The sequence below is a fragment of the Callospermophilus lateralis genome, chromosome 3 (assembly GCF_048772815.1).
Source record: "Callospermophilus lateralis isolate mCalLat2 chromosome 3, mCalLat2.hap1, whole genome shotgun sequence".
Classification (NCBI taxonomy): Eukaryota; Metazoa; Chordata; class Mammalia; order Rodentia; family Sciuridae; genus Callospermophilus; species Callospermophilus lateralis.
In genome coordinates, this window is record NC_135307.1 from 123,743,388 (window position 1) to 123,760,092 (window position 16,705).

At 37.8% G+C, this 16,705-nt stretch overlaps 1 protein-coding gene across 2 annotated transcripts in view; it reads left to right on the top strand.

Annotated features, from left to right (window-relative positions):
• The window catches only part of Gabrb3 (gamma-aminobutyric acid type A receptor subunit beta3), a 220,202-nt gene extending 209,693 nt beyond the window's left edge, over positions 1-10,509 (top strand). For both annotated transcript variants that reach the window (XM_076851271.2, XM_076851270.2), the window contains exon 9: positions 5,876-10,509. In XM_076851271.2, coding sequence (XP_076707386.1) covers positions 5,876-6,211 — 336 coding nt within the window. In that variant the 3' untranslated portion in view covers positions 6,212-10,509. The remainder of the gene's footprint in view (positions 1-5,875) is intronic.
• Positions 10,510-16,705: the final 6,196 nt, after the last annotated feature.

The window sequence follows — 16,705 nt, forward strand, 5'->3', positions numbered from 1 at the left end:
AAAGCTGATTTTTAATTTGCAGTCCTCCTGCCTCAGCCTCCCCAACTGCTGGAATTACAGGCATTTGCCACTGTACCAGGCTAAATGTCATGTTTTTAAAGCCAGGTGAAACTGAATCATTAGGATTCTTAAAGTATATCATTCCTTTAAGAAAAGATATTTCTTTCCTTGGTATTTTGTGGCACACAAAAAAATGTTAATTTAGATCCCTTAGATTTTGATCAAAGAAGATTTTTTCATATGGTCTTTCTGAGATTAAGATGGTATTTTTAAAAATGTATTTAAAGGGCAAGATGCAGTCTTTTAAAAAATGTGTTTGCTAATTGTTCAAAGTTCTCACCTGCTAGACTCCTTGAGGGTGAGAACCTTCTCATTTTTATCTTTGTGGTCCTGAACCAGGTCCATAGTGATGGCATGTAGCAAGTGTGCAGCTATATTTTGCACGAATATTTCTGGAAAAGCCCAGGTTCCTCATGTTCATGTCTCCAGTGAGATGACCTCCGGAAGGGGACCCTGGAGCTTTCATCTCATGGTTCTGTTATTTTTTTTTTTTAAGAGAGAGAGAGAGAGAGAGAGAGAGAGAGAGAGGGAATTTTTTAATATTTATTTTTTTAGTTTTGGGTGGACACAACATCTTTATTTTTATGTGGTGCTGAAGATCGAACCCAGCACCCTGAGCGTGCCAGGCGAGCACGCTACCGCTTGAGCCATATCCCCAGCCCCATGGTTCTGTTCTTTAAAACATAAAATAGAATACAGAGAGCCATTTTCTAGAGCTAAATAATGTTTTACAGTTTTTTGTTCCTCTCTTGGAAAAAACAATTTCAGTTTTCTGAGATTCCAATTAATAATATCATTATTTTGAAAAGAATAAATTCTATATTTGTATTTTAAAAATAAATGTTCATCTTCCATTTGGGGTTATTGTCTGATTCGCCCTCAGGTACATATTATTTTTAAACATATCACCTTACCATTTAAGTAGAACTGTTTAAAATGTTGGAGACTTAAATGAGATCAAATTTAGTTTGTTTAATAAATGACCTCAACTTATTCATTTTCATTAAGCAGTAACCAAAATCAGATATTTGGTGGAATGTCACCCATATTTATTCCAGTAAGCTGAAGTAATGGAACAAAATGAATTAAACAGGATCCAGCTTACTGGCTGAATTTCTTCCCCACCCCTTTATCCAGGACAAGATGCCCAGTGTGAGCCAAAGGATTCGTTCTCTCACCATCCAATTCACTTCTCTGTGGCATAAAGCAAAGTGGAAGATGCTGGGGGAGATAAAGACTAGTGAGACAGGGTTCTTTCCTGCAGAATCTTTTATTCAACTCACCTTTGCTTGGGTAAAGCCCATATCATATGACCATGTACCTTTCCAGTCTCTTCCCTCTTGTATCAAAAGCAGGTTCAGTTCACCCACTTCTTAAGGAGAGTGAATGACTACTGGCATTCCACAGCTGACCCTATCAGTCCTGCTGCCAGGTCCCAGCCCAGGACACACTACTTTAGTCTGCTCACCTGTTTTAGCCACACCTCAATTTATCTTGGGCTTCTCCTCCCACATCTCTTGGCACCATGAGAGACTCTCCTGGATGACCAGATGCTTCCCTGGTCCTGAAAACAGAAAACAGACTTTGTCATTGAAAAGGTTCTATTGTTCATCAATCCAGAGGGAGATGATAAAAAGAATAGATACAGAAGTTTCAAAATCTTACCAATGTCTAACATTCCCAGTACTTTTGAGATACAGAAACATCATTAGAATTTTCTTGCCACTGTATAAAAAGGAAGAAAAATATGCTTTTTTATCATTGACCCTTCCTCCCTATAATACTCTTTTGAAGGGCCTGCTCCCCAACATATGTGGGCCATTTGCATCTCCAAAGGCCCCAACCTGGCTGTCTAAGAGCCTGCTGAGTCCCTGAAGATGCCCATGGTGACACCCTTCATCCTGTAGTTCACAGGCAACATCTTTTAGGAAAAACAAACTTCTCTGGGCTCAGGGACTGTTTGCAGCTATGTGGGTATTCATGGGGCTCAGACAAAGTCTGGAGTTGACAGGTCGTGGTGGGGTCTGAATAGTAAATAAGTGTCTCTCCACTCCTTACCACCCTCGGAGCCGCCAAAATATAGGGTGGAGCAGCTGGTAGCCCAGCATTGTGCTGTTGTGACCACAGCAAGTACGCCATGGAGACTTCTGGCAAATACCGGGACTTGTGGTGATGGCAGGAGGGGAGCAGTTATCCACAACTCTGGGCTTTTCTTTTCTAGACTGCCCTAAGGGGAACAGAGACCAGTCCACTGTACTCTAACTAGGAATCTTCTCTACCCTGTCTCCTCGCAAATTCAACCCTTATACTTGACCAGCAAACTTGAGCTGTGCTTCAGAAATATGTCATTTTTCTACTTAGAAATCACATTTAAGTTTTGTTACCAAAAGTGTAAAGTTGGAATTCCTTAACCTGACATACAGAAAACCTTACTGGCCTTACTAGGTGTCCTTTCCTATTATAAGATGACATGAAGATGATAATAAGCTGAGCATGTGCCAGGACCCTTGAGTGTGAGGCTGTTATCTCTAAAACTTGAGTACCATTCAGCTAGTTTGTCTCTCTCAAAATACTTAATCTTTGAACTTTTGCTTGTAGTCCTTTCCTATTTTTTTTTTAACTAGTGATGGGAATGAAACCCAGGTCCTGGGGCACACTAGACAAATATTCTGCCACTGTGCCCACTCCCAGTTTTCTTCAACTCATTTTTGAAGCCCACTGAAAATACATCTTTCCTCTCACCTCCTGTAGTGGTTTGGAATATCGCTGTGTCAGATTCCACAAACTTAGGTTAAAACAGTGCCCATTTTTACCACACAGTTCCTTAGATCAGAAGTGCAGGTCATGGGGGCTCAGCTGGGTCCTCAGTGTGTCTGACAAGACTTGCATCAAGAAGGCTCTGAGGATAAATGTGCTTCCAGGCCCATCACAGGGTTGTCCACATACAGATCCCTGTGTTGCAGGGTGTCAGCTGTGCCTGGTCTTTGCGTCTCCTGGCTGTCCTATTCTTTCTATCAACGATAAAGTGAGTCTTTCTTAGGCTGTACATCCCTCTGTTGCTTTCATTTCTCTGACTCTCTCTTTTGCTTCTCCCTGGAGAAAGTGCTCTACTGTTCTTATGAAAACTTATGCTTCAATGGGGCCCACCTGGATAATCCAGGATAATTTATCTACCTTAAGGGCTGTACACTAAAAAGTTATGTTGTAACATATTCACAGGTTCTGGTGAGTTAGGTATGAACTTGCTGGGGGCCATTGTCCGGATTCCCACACCTCACCTCTGCTAAGCATAGCTAAGTGACCTTTAGTGGTATTCTCAAACACATTGTACTCAACTTTGCATTTTCTTTGGTGTCCTTGTGCCAGAGCCTGAGTGGCCACTGGATGTTTGCAGCCCTTCCTGAGCCCCTGCCAACTTGCTGTCCGGAGCTATTCCACTTGGGGTCCTAGTCCCCTGGTCCTGCTCCAAGCCCCAACAAACCCCTCTCTCTCCCAAGTCAGGAGTTGTGCGTGAGTCCTCTCTGTTCACTTCACCACCCTCTCATCCAGCCCAATGTCTTTATTGAGATTAAGGGGCAATAGGAGGTGGGAAGACTCAAATTAATATAGTAACAAATTATTCCTTCACAAAATAACTGGGAATTATGGAAGAAGCCATAGATGTTTGACCTAGTGCTAGAAGAAGAGGTAGGCTTTCCACAGACAATGAAAGGGCAAGGAAGATGGCCCACCAGGCAGAGGAATGGAAGGCAGATGGGAATGGACAGAGCATGCTCGAGTGAGTGCCCAGGGAATAGTGGCAGGGGCTGAGAGGCCATGGCACAGATAGAGAAGTGATGGTCTCATCCCAGCAAGGATTCCACCAAAGTCCCCAGCTTTGGGATGTTTCACTGCAAATTCCATGGCAGACCCACCAATATATAGACCACTGGCATTGTCTTGAGAGATCAGAAACTGTATTTAGCACAGAATAAAATGTTATTTTAAAGTTTGGCTCCATGGTAGAAAGGGACTTTAGTATATTTTCAGTATAACCCATAACCAGGAGGCTTCCTGCCAGGACCAGGATCTGGCAAGGAGACCCTACATAAATAAGAGTATGTATCTATTCCACCAAAGTCATTAGGAGTGTCCTTTGACCAGAGGACTATTTGCTTGCTTCTCCACAGTAATTTGGCAATTTGATCTCATCAGAAAAGGGATAAGCAGGCAGGGAGTGTAGCTCAGTGTTAAAGTGAAGTGCATTCTTATCACACACAGGCCCAGGGTTCAATCCACACCACCCTAAAGAAGAAAAGGGGGAAATTGAATTCCAGAGAATAGATGAGTATACAGTAGTCATTTTTAAACCAGGAGGATCCAAGAGCCTCAGTGGATGCTTGAAAGCACGGATAGCACAGAAACCTGTATACACTATATGTTTCCAACACATACATAACTATGATGAAACTTAATATATTAATCAGGCACAGTAAGAGATTAACACAAACAATAACAATAAAATGATATATTCAAAGTAAGGTGAATGTTGTATCAATATATCTTATTGTACTGTATGTACCCTTCTTCTAGTGATGATGTGAGATGACACAGTGCCTGCATGATGAGGTGAAGTAAAGTTGATGACATCATGATGTAATGTTAGGCTACTGTTGATCTTTTGACCACAACTTCAGAAGGACTGTTGAGTCACAAGGACGCTTGTTGAATTTAAGTGGGGGGGGCAATGGGGCATTTTAGTTTTTACCCAATGTATACTTATGTTTGAATAGTTATAACACCTAAGTTAGGTGTTAATCTTGAAAAGCATTTGAGCTTTAATTTCTTCTTCAGTAGGACTCATATCTATAATGTGAAATTGCAATTTGAAAACATCCTCTCCCTTGCTTTCTCTAATCTCCTTTGTGTGCATTTTTCTTTCCTTTTCTTTCTTTCTTTCTTTCTTAATTTTAAATTTATTTATTTATTCTAATTTGTTACACATGACAGCAGGATGAATTTCAATTCATAGTACACATATACAGTACATATTTTCGTGTCTCTGTTGTATACAAAGTAGAGTGACAACATCTGTGTCGTCATACACATACTTAGGGTAATAATGTCCATCTTATTCCACCGTCTTTCCTACCCCCATGACCCCTCCCTTCCCCTCTCTCCCCTTTGCTCTATCTAAAGTTTCTCCATTCTTCCCATGTTCCCCCCACCCAATCCCCATTATGGATCAACATCCACATCTTATCTTTTCTTCCTTCCTTCCTTCCTTCCTTCCTTCCTTCCTTCCTTCCTTCCTTCTTTCATTCCTTCCATCCATCCTTCCTTCCTTCCTTCCTTCCTTCCTTCCTTCCTTCTCTCCCCTCTTCCTTTCCTCCTTCCCTCTCTCTGTCCCCCCCCTCTCTCTCACTTGCTTGTTTTTTATTATTACCAGGGTTTGAACCAGGGGTGCTTAGCCACTGAGCAACATCTGCAGCCCTTTTTATGTTTTATTTTGAGACAGGGTCTCCCTAAGTTGCCTAGGGCCTCAGTAGATACTTGAAGCTGATTTTGAACTTGTGTTGTTCCTACCTCAGCCTCCAGAGCCACTGTGGTTGCAGGTATGCACTCTGGGCCTAGCTATGAGAATTTTTTAAGTCAAGGAAATAGAGTATATAAGCTGCATGTAAATGTCCAAAATGACATTTTCCTGAGTTTGACAGATATACAATTTCTCTTGGATATAAGACATGATTAGGTGACATCATTCTGTCCTAGGTTTGCATATAAAAGTTTTGTGGACATGTCAGCTGCCTCACCATGTGTATTTTCTTCCAATTAGGTGGATGCTCATGGAAACATTCTGTTAACAACACTGGAGGTTCACAATGAAATGAACGAGGTTACGGGCGGTGATACCAGGAATTCACCAATGACCTTTGACAACTCAGGAGTCCAGTTCAGGAAACAGAGCATGCCCCGGGAAGGGCATGGGCGGTACATGGGAGACAGAAGCATCCCGCACAAGAAGACCCACCTACGGAGGAGGTCTTCGCAGCTCAAAATTAAGATCCCTGATCTAACCGATGTGAATGCCATAGACAGATGGTCCAGGATCGTGTTTCCATTCACTTTTTCTCTTTTCAACTTAGTTTACTGGCTGTACTATGTTAACTGAGTGACTGTACTTGATTTTTCAAAGACTTCATTTAACACTGAGTGAAATATTACCCTGCCTGTCAAGTTTTTATACCTGTACACACACAGACACACACACATGCAGACACACACACACACACATATATACATACGCAATTGTATATATATGTGAACTTTCTCAGCATATATATAAAATACACGTGTATATGAGGATGTATGTGTATGTGTTTATACACACAGGTGTGAGCACCCATGTGTATGTCAAACAAATACACATACATATATACATTTTGCAGCTATGGACAATTTAACACAGGATGCATATTAAAGAAAGTCATAGTTTTTTCTTTTTTAATGAAAGGGACAAGTATCATCTAAATATTTTGCCTTGAGAATGAGGGTGTGAAACACAATATCATCCCAAAATGTGTCTTTTATTATCATAAGTTAGATGTTTTAGTTTAAAAGTCAGAAAGAAATCCTTAGTTAATCTTCAGAAACTCATACAGTGGTATCTCTAGTTTAAAATGAGTCACACACTTCATATCCTCTCTCTCAGTTTACTGAGTGAAGCCTGCTGGCTTTTCGGGTGATGGGGTTTGTTTTCAGTGGGTGTGCTTTCTCGTTCATACTTTAGTGGATGAGGTGAGTCGCTGGCCATGCGCTTACCTGTTGTCTTAAACATAGATAGGTCCCATGTTGACGTCTGAACATCCATATTTTGAAACCCATTGGGAGTGAGTGCATCTCATTGTAAGTACTCTGATATCCAGCATGTGTGGGTTTTTCATTGTTGTTGTTCACTCGGAGTGGATCCAGCTTAACTGTTGTGTGGGAACACGGTGGCACGTTTTGGCAATGACATTCAATCACCAAAAATGTGCTCTACATCTCCTACGGATTTCTAGGCCTGATATCCAACAGAAAGCATAGACGTCTCAGGTTCTTTGTTACTCTAAGGTAAAACCATCTAGGCTGATTTTCCCCCTTGCAGTTACGTTATCATTCATTCTTAAAACATTGTATGTTACTATAAAATATATTTGCATAATATGCATACATATGTATATTTACCAAGGTTTTGTTTCTTATGCTTGCTATCATGGCAGCATGCAATGTCATATTTTTCATTATGTGATGTAACTACTTTCTGTTATCTAGAAATTAAGATTGAAGCTAAAACACCTCTACTGTTCGCTTTCAGAAACTAAGAAACATCCTCATGCCTTTATTTCTGTATCTGACATGTCTCATAAGCACATCCAACTACTCCTAGGCTGACTAGGATTCTGCAGGAACACTACCAGTACACACCACACATCACCCAACGACCCATGACCGTTCTCTGAGGCAAAAGAGGGCAACCTGACAATTAACACAGTCACTTTTGGTTCCTTCTAATCCACAGCCTCATCAGTATTTGGACTTTTTAAAGCTCGTAGAAACAAGACAAGGTGCACCGGTTTCATAGACGCAACCTTAACTTACTATTTAGATGAGATCTTTCTAAAGAAAAAAAGATGATATATTTTTTGTAAACAATATTTCTATCACAGGCATCCATAAACTGAAATGACTACAGTTGTGCAAACAGGTGTCACAGTGAAGTTCAGCATTTGGAAGACAAAACAAAAAGCAAAACATGCAGGAAAGAACTGCTAAAATAATACTTTATCCCCAAATGCCACATACTCCTCACCCTCTGTTCTGTCCAAAATGAATGACCAGAGTCTGGTCCAGAGCTCAAATGACTGGTGTCAGCTTTTTCCAAATAGGTAGAGGCACTGCCCTCCCTGAGGATGGGTGTGGTGTGGACTGTCACCATGAGTGGACCACGACTTGATTTTTCTTTGGTGGCCATAGCAACCTTTAATTTGTGGGAGTCCGTGACAGTTCACAACCCACCATCAGAGAAAACATGATCCACAAAATCTCATGCTAGAGTCAATTACCAATTTTTATACCCGTTTCCCTCCTTCATTCCTTTCTTCAGCATCTTCTCCCAACTGCTGCTCTCTGGTTTTATTTTCGTCAGGAGATAAGCCAGTGATATCTTGGTCTTTGGCTTCTCTCTGGCAATTTATTTTTTTCATGGGTAACAATGAGGGAATCCTAAAAGTTCAACAGATTGGGGAAAACCTTGTAAGTGGCCTTATCATTGTTAACATGTAAAAGAAAAAAAACCACACAAAACAAAACATTTGAAAAGACCTTATCCCTTTCAATACTTCAGGTATCTTTTTTTTCTGTATCCAGTAATTAAAGAGGTGAGCTACACATGAGGAAGAGGGACCCCATAATGCAAACGAACCTGGACAAAAGCAGTTGATGATTGATTTAAGTGTATAATTTATACTATTCAGAACTGTGACATTAATTCTTTCTGGGAGAAAAGATATTCAAACATTTTTTGATGCACAGTTGAGGTACCCAAATATCAAAGGCAGAGACCCCCTGGGGCTCAAAAGAGCAGCAGTCTACTTCCCAAGGTTTTCTGGATTTAAATTTGCATGGTATAGTCATAATAGCTTTTGAGCTTTTTATATGCATTTGGCACCAAGACTGGGATCCACAACTTTGTAGACACTGCGATGAAGTTAACATAATAGCTATACTATAAATAGTGTTTGTAACTACACACACATACACACACATACATACATATATTCTGTAAAAAAAACAACAACAACAAAACACAACTTTTTAAGATCCTTGGGTATGTGTTTGCTTTATCCATTTCAGAAGGAAATTACTTTTCTTCTAATGAAATTATTTTATAGCTTCTCCATTTTTAAAAGTTGTGAGAAATATTGAGAAGAGAATTCTGGCTGTGTTAACACAAAAGAGTTGAATCTGATTCTCTGTTCTGTTAAAAATGACCTCTCATTACTCCACAGTAGGTATTGGAGCCAGCGAGTGACAGTGTTAAGGAGTTCTGAACCCGGATCTCTGACATTAAAGTGAGGTGGCTGTTGCCCATACCCAGACCTCTTGAGTAAGGAGAGAAAAGTTTAATTTGGAAACAAATGAAATTTCTTTCTCAACAACTGAAAGGAATAAACTGTTAATTTTCTCAGTAGTCCTGTCTCCAAAATGCTTCACAGGGGGCTCAAAATGTACAGAGGAATCTTATGATGACAGTTTGATATTTCCCATATTCAAATGTTCTAGAGACAATTCAAGAGCCCTCCTACATAAATCCCTCCAGAGAAAGACTGATCAGACTTGAGTCATCTTCAGAACAAGTGTCATTCCTGTTCACCGACCCCAGGACTGTCGAGGGGTTTCACTGTCTATACCATGACACACTCATTTCCCCTTGAATCTCAAATGAACTAGAAAGTATGTCATGATAATATTCCCTTCAGGTTTTAAAGTGACATGTCCATCTGCAGTATCGTGTGTTTCTAATGCCAGCACTGGAACTTTGACATCTTCTGTCACTCCCATCAAAGGCACTTCTCTCCTGTCCAAACATGGAACTGACATTTCCACCAAGGAGATCATCTCAGAAGGGATGCCAAACAAGTTTGGGACAGATTTTAAGGGGACAGGCACATGGCAGTGGTAGGTGTTCATGTTCAGCATCTAGTAGGTAAACCATTGGTGTTTGTCCCATAAGGGTATGTTCTAAAAAGAGATGTTTCCAACTTTAAGTCTCCTGGCTTGAAAGTATAAATCATTCCATCATTCTTAATTTAACTCTCCACCTGAAACCAGTTCCTATTTCTGGCCATTTTATGAAAGCCAAATTTAAAAATTGGTGAAATCTTTGTTACTCCTGAATCTAGGTTGGCTCTCATCTTAATGTGAGACCTCCATGAGAGTAACATTGAATTTGGGGCAAGGAGTTGCCCAGGTGGAATAAATTTTCCCAGGACACTAGCTAGTGTGCCTTGGATTGATTACCTCTTCTACTGCATTGAAAGGTGCCATGTTTTCCTGAATTACTAAATTCCCAACACCTGGGTAAACAGTGGCCTCCCAGAGAGTGGCTCAGGTACCATGCCTCTCCCTGGGGACAGCCCCATGAACATGTTTTGTCATTCTTGTCTCATTTTTCTACTTCACAAGTCAGTGAGTGTGTTCAAGGTAAGTACAGAAGTATTCTAGTAGGAATAGATGATTGCTGTCATGATCAATTCCCATGTTGATTTCATTTCATTGTAAAGATAAATTTAAACCCGGTTTTGCTTAAGCACATTGATGTAATTTTTGGTATTATTTGACATGAAAAAAACAGCAAAATTGAGTGATAGATACAATATGAAACTTGTTGATGAATGAATTCAAATTTATTAAAAAAGGACTAACTGACTTAAATGTGAAGACTGATTTTTTTTTCTTCCTTGGCTAACTCTTATTGAAATGGTATGGCTATTTAATCCTGGTCATTCTCAGTTGTATATATGCATTTGGGTTATTCTAGAAGTAAAAGGAAATGAGCCTAAAATTGATTGAATAAGAAACCAATTGAAATTTGACTCAAAATAAAAAAAAAAGGTTGCATTTTAGTTTGAATTTCAAAGGACAGATGGACACACCCAGAAAGTATCTAACTTTCTGCAGGTGAATCTTTTGAGAAAAATAAAATTTAAATTAAAGGCCAGGGAACAAGTCCATTAATAACCTCTGGCCAAGGTGGCATCGATCATTATCTTTAGTTCCTTCATTTACTTTCCAGGAAGAAAGCAAAAGGCAATGTCTTGGATGAATGAATGAATGAATGAATGAATGAATGAATGAATGAATTCAGATTTTTGGACACCTCAAACCAGACAAACTTAAGAAATATATCTCTAGGCTCCCAGAGAAATTGTTGACTCATCTTCAAACATGTCAAGAGGAAAGCTCAAAAAGGTTTAAAGTCTCACAAAATGCACTCAGCCAGTTGGAGTTTAATACCAGGTTTACCTTCAAATTTGTATACTTGAAGCAAAATAATGAAAATCCTTCAGTAATTTATTAGAGATTTGATATTCATTGTTTTTGTTTTTCATTATATGAACAAGCCTTTTGCATTCATTGTCTTCTTTGGGACCCCGACTTGGACCTATCTCAGACTATTCCTTTGTCTGTGATTAGACTCTTCCTTTGTCTGTGGCTAGACTATTCCTTTGTCTATGGCTAGAACATAACCACATGGACACTTCTCATCCATGACAATGTTAAATGACCAATAACTGCAGAAGAAAGGATTTTCAAATGCTGACTGAATTTCTTCAAACTACTTCTAAAAAAAATCCTTCTTTTGGTCCATGGAGGAGGCCTCCCTGAATGTGGAGTCCAGTTATACCCAGAGAACCTCCACCTAGATTGCTTACTTCCCTGGCCCATGGCTGACATGGCCCACATTCACCTTTGGCAGTTTTATAATTCTTCCTCTAACTTCCTTTTTACTAGCTTCTAATGGGTAGAGACTGTCAACACTCCTTGGAATAGGAACAGGTTCTTCAGAAAAGACTGACTCTTTGAAACCTATGATACATTCTTGAGGTAGGACCATTTAGCCTCATGTAGGACTAAATCAGTAGCAGTGCTTGATTGAGGTACTGCTTGTATTGAAGGGACACACTCCCCATGATCCTTGCCTCTTAGATAAACATGGTCCAATTAGAATCAACAGGGAAGCAATGCAGAGGATACAGGTATATAAAATGCAAGGGACTGAGATTGGGGCATGGCTCAGTAGTAGGTCCAGTACATGCACAAGACCCTGGGTTCAATCCTGAGCAATGATAATAATAACAATAATTCACTGAAATGGAAGACCACATCATGGTGGGTATAAGTGTGTGTATCTTAAAACAAACAGGGATTTAGGTGGTAGCCCTGATTCATTTTTATTTATTTATTCATTTATTTATTTATTTATTTATTTATCTATTTATTTATTTATCTTTCTAATGTACAATAATAGTAGCACATATTGTGGGATACAGTGTGATTTCAGAATATGTCTAAAATATGTACCAACCAAATCAGGGCAGTTGTCATTTTTCATTCCCTTATTACTTCTTTATGTTTGGAGCCTTTAAAGTTCTTCATAGTCACCCTTCTATGCTGTAGAACATTAGAACTTATTCCTTTTATCTAACTGTATTTTTGTATCTGTTTTGCAGCCTCCCTGTATACCTGCTCCCTGCTACCCATCCTAGCCTCTAACAATCACTACTATAGTCTCTTCTACTTTGAGACCAACTTTTTTCAGCTTCCACACATGTGGGTCTACTTCCCCTTCTGAAAGAGAACATACGGTCTTTGTCTTTCTGTGTCTGCTTTATCTCACTTAACAGAATGTCCTCTAGTTTCATCCTTCCTTCCACAAAATTTACTATTTTTATGGCTCAATAATATGCCACTGTGTATATACACCATTTTCTTCTTACATTCAGACACTGATGGGCACGAAGGTTGATTCCATATCATGGTTAATGTGAAAGATCCTGCAATCAACATGACTGTCCACTTTTAGATAAAAAACCCTGTTTCTTTTTCTCAGTTTATACCTCCCAAATATTTGAGATGTACTCTTCATATTGTTTTAATTTTATTGTAATTATTCGATCATAGTTACAAAATTAATGGGTTTCACTGTGGCATGTCTGTATATGCATCTATTGTGTTTTGATTATATGCCCTCTCCTTATTACCCTATCTTGTCCTCTCTCCCACTCTCCCCTCGGTTCCCTTCTTTTTCCACTTTTTATTGTTATTATTATTTAGTTTTTATGTATGGGAGAAAACATGTAACATGTTTCTGGGTCTGGCTATTTTCTCTTAACATGATGCTGTTCAATTCCATCCATTTTCTTGCAAATGACTTGATCTCATTCTCCTTTATAGCTGGATAAAATTCTATAGTGTATTAATACCATGTGTTTTTAATCCATTCATCTGCTACCAGGTTCCTAGGCTGATTCCATATCTTAGTGATTGTGAAAAATGCTTCAGCATATGGAAATACAGGCATGCTGGTGTGTTTTTAATGCTGACTTCGTTTTCTTCATTTATATGCCTAGCAGTGATATAGGATGAATATCCAATGGTAGATTTTTTCTAGAATTTTCAGGAATCTCTAAATTGTTTTACATAGTGACTGTGCTAAATTATATTCACACCAGTGCTATATAAGGGTTTCTTTGCCTCCAAATCCTCTCCAGTATGTGGGGTTTTAATTTTTTATCACTATTTTGACAGAGATAAGATGGAATCTCAATAAAGTTTTGATTTGCTTTTCTGTCTGATGGCCAAATGTGTTGAACATTTTTTTTCATGTATTTACTGGCCATTTGTACTTCTTTTTTAGAAGTGCTTGTATTTTTAAATTATTTTTAAATTTGTTCACTTATTTATTGTTCTTTTTGTTAACTTTTTTGAGTTCTTTCTATATTCTGGATGTTAATTTTCCATGAGATGAATAGGTGGCAAATATTTTCTCCCATTGAAGGTTGACTCTTCCTTCTGTTGATTGTTTCCTTTGCTCTGCAGAAGGTTTTAAATTAATGTAATCTCATTTATCAAATCTTGCTTTTATTTCTCAAACTCATGGAGTTTTATTTGAGAAATCATTTCCTATGCAAATATCTTGCAGGATTTCTCCTGTTTTCCTCTAGTACTAGTTTCAAAGTTTCAGGTCTTAAATTAAGATCTTTGATCCATTTTAACTTGACTTTTCTGAGAGAAAATGATCTAGTTTCAATTTTCTTCATGTGGTTATTCAGTTTTCTCAACATCATTGGTTGAAGGGCTGTTTTGTCTTCAACATATGTTTTTGTCCCTTTGTTGAAAATCAGATGAATATAAATGTATGGATTTATTTCTGAGTTCTATGTTCTGTGGGTCTGTTTGTTTGCAAATACCACACTGTTTATTTTTAACTTTTTAGTTATAGGTGGACACAATATCTTTATTTTATTTTATTCTTACAGTGCTGAGGATCGAACCCAATGCCTCATGCATATTAGGCACATGCTCCACCACGGAGCCACAACACCGGCCCACCATACTGGCTTTTAACTATGGCTCTGTAGTATATTTTGAAATCAGGTATAGTGATGCTTCCAGCATTTGAACTACACTTTTATAAGTACAGTTCCAAGTTTAGCATTGGGTTTGAATATGTTAAGATAATCATTAGGAAATGGAGAAAACCCTCAGATACTGTAGTTTTTCTACCTGGAAAATGGGATTCATTGATTGCCTGTGAGACAGGGTTGTCCAGTCAGTTATTACTGCATGGATGATGCTTAAGATATTTACATTTCCCAGTCCAACCATACTGCAGCCTGGAGGAGTTTATGTAGAAGTTAATTCTAAAGTTGAAAAACAATTGAAAATCTGATGTCATTAAAATTATATTAATACTATTCAAAGCAAAGGTAAACAATTTGCTTGGTATTCTTTCCAGCTTTAGAAGTCCAATGTCTCAATCTTGGGCTGTTCGAAGACTATTCCTAAGGTTCAGTTCAGATGAATTACTTTGCCTACATTCCTTTAACTGATCCAAGCCACATAGCACTTACGTTTGTTATCAAGACTTTCCTAGGTTTAATTCCTCTCTATTACCCACAAATACCCATTCTAATGTCTCTAATTTTCATTCTTCTTCTTTTTTTAATGAGGAAAGAATGCTATATTTTCTTAACCTGGTATATAACATTTTTTTCACTACTTCAGTCATTAAATCTTTTCTAATTTCCTTCATGAAGATATTCTTCTCAGTGTTGACTCACTTCCCTTGTGAATTAGAGCTGTTTACTTTTTGGACCTGTTACAAAATCCTTTCCTATTTCGTTCCATTAGACTTCTGGATTCATTACATGATTTTTTTCAAATAGCCCATGTCTTTCTCTTTTTTGATTTTTATCTCCTACATCACCTCAGTTCATTGTCAGTTAATAAGGTTGTATGTGACAGAAAGTTCTTGAGGTTTTAAATTCTTTCCTTAACTAAGGGTAGCTAGGTATTGACTTGTGGATGAAAGTAATTTCCCTTGAAATTTGAAATAATTGTTCTATTGTATTTCAGCATGCAGTGATACTGTTAATGTATATAATGTCAGACTATCTTTGTTACACATAGTTGAGTCACCCCCTAGCTCTTCACTTTTCTATTCCCCAAAATTGTTCATGGCTAAAGGGAGATCTGATGATATATTTCTGATATTTTATAAAGTAAATCTTTTTTTAAAACTATAGTGTTGGATCTTGGGTGAACCTCAATCTAAAGAATAATTTTTATTAGCTCTAGACATTTTTTCTATTTTTTAAATCCTTTTTTTTCATGTGCATCTAGTCAGATTTTGTATTTAATAGTTTAATCCTTGTCTTATTCTGTTTTCTGTTGCTTGTAAGAGAATACCTGAGACTGAGTAGTTGATAAAGAAAAAAAGTTTATTTTCCATCACTTTTCTAGAAGCTGGAAAACTCAAGTTGTAGCATCTGGTGTAGGCTACATGCTATTTAAACTCATGACAGAACAGAAGGGGAAGTAGACCCACATGAAAGATAGGAAATGGGGGTCAAATCTCATGACACATAACCCACGCCATGGAGAAAAACGTTAATCCATTCTAAGGCTTTCACCACCAAAATTAAAACACTTTCAACTGGCCCTATCCTTCAACACTGCCACATTAAGGAGCTAGGCCTCAACGTAAGTTTTGGTGGAGATAAAACATTTCAGGATATCAATTCATAGCATGTAGTCTTTCTGTTATATTCTAGGATTTGTTTTGTTTTAGTTTTCTGTTAGCTATGTGCTCTGGGAAATTTGTCTTTTAATCATTCTACTTGATATCGATTTTTCATTTGAGTTATAAATTACATAAAAATTTAACATATTTAAAGCATATAATTGAATAAAATTTGTCATGTAAAATCATCATCACAATAAAAATTATGAACAAATTCATCTCACCCCCAAAAGTTTACTTGTGCTTTTTTCTTTCTAACATGTATAACCCACTTCATTCCTGTTCCAAGAAGAGAATACTGTGCCTGCAACAAGTAGTACAGTAGAGATAGAGATTAGTTTAATTTCTCTAAAATTTTATCTAAATGAAATAAAATTCTATATAATTTTTTTTCACTTGTCACAGCATAAATATTTTTAAATCTGTCCATTTTGTTGTGCATATAAATAGCCAATATATTTTCCTGCTAAGTACTGTTCCTTTGTATATCTGTACCACTATTTATTTATACATTCATCTGTTGATAAATATTTGGATTGTTTCTGCTTTTTGACTCTTACCCTTAATGCTACTATGAACATCCATGTAAAAGTCTTTACATGCACGTCATGTTTAATTTTTCTTGGGTAAATACCTAAGAGTATTATGGTGTATGTCTCACTTTTTAAGACAAAAACAATTGATTTCCCAAAGTGAAATTTCACCATTTGTGTATAAAAATTTCAGTTCCCCCACATACTTCCCAACATTTGGAATGCTCAAGTCTTTTTAATTTTGTTCATTCTAAGAGTTATTTCTGTTTGGGTTTAATTTGCA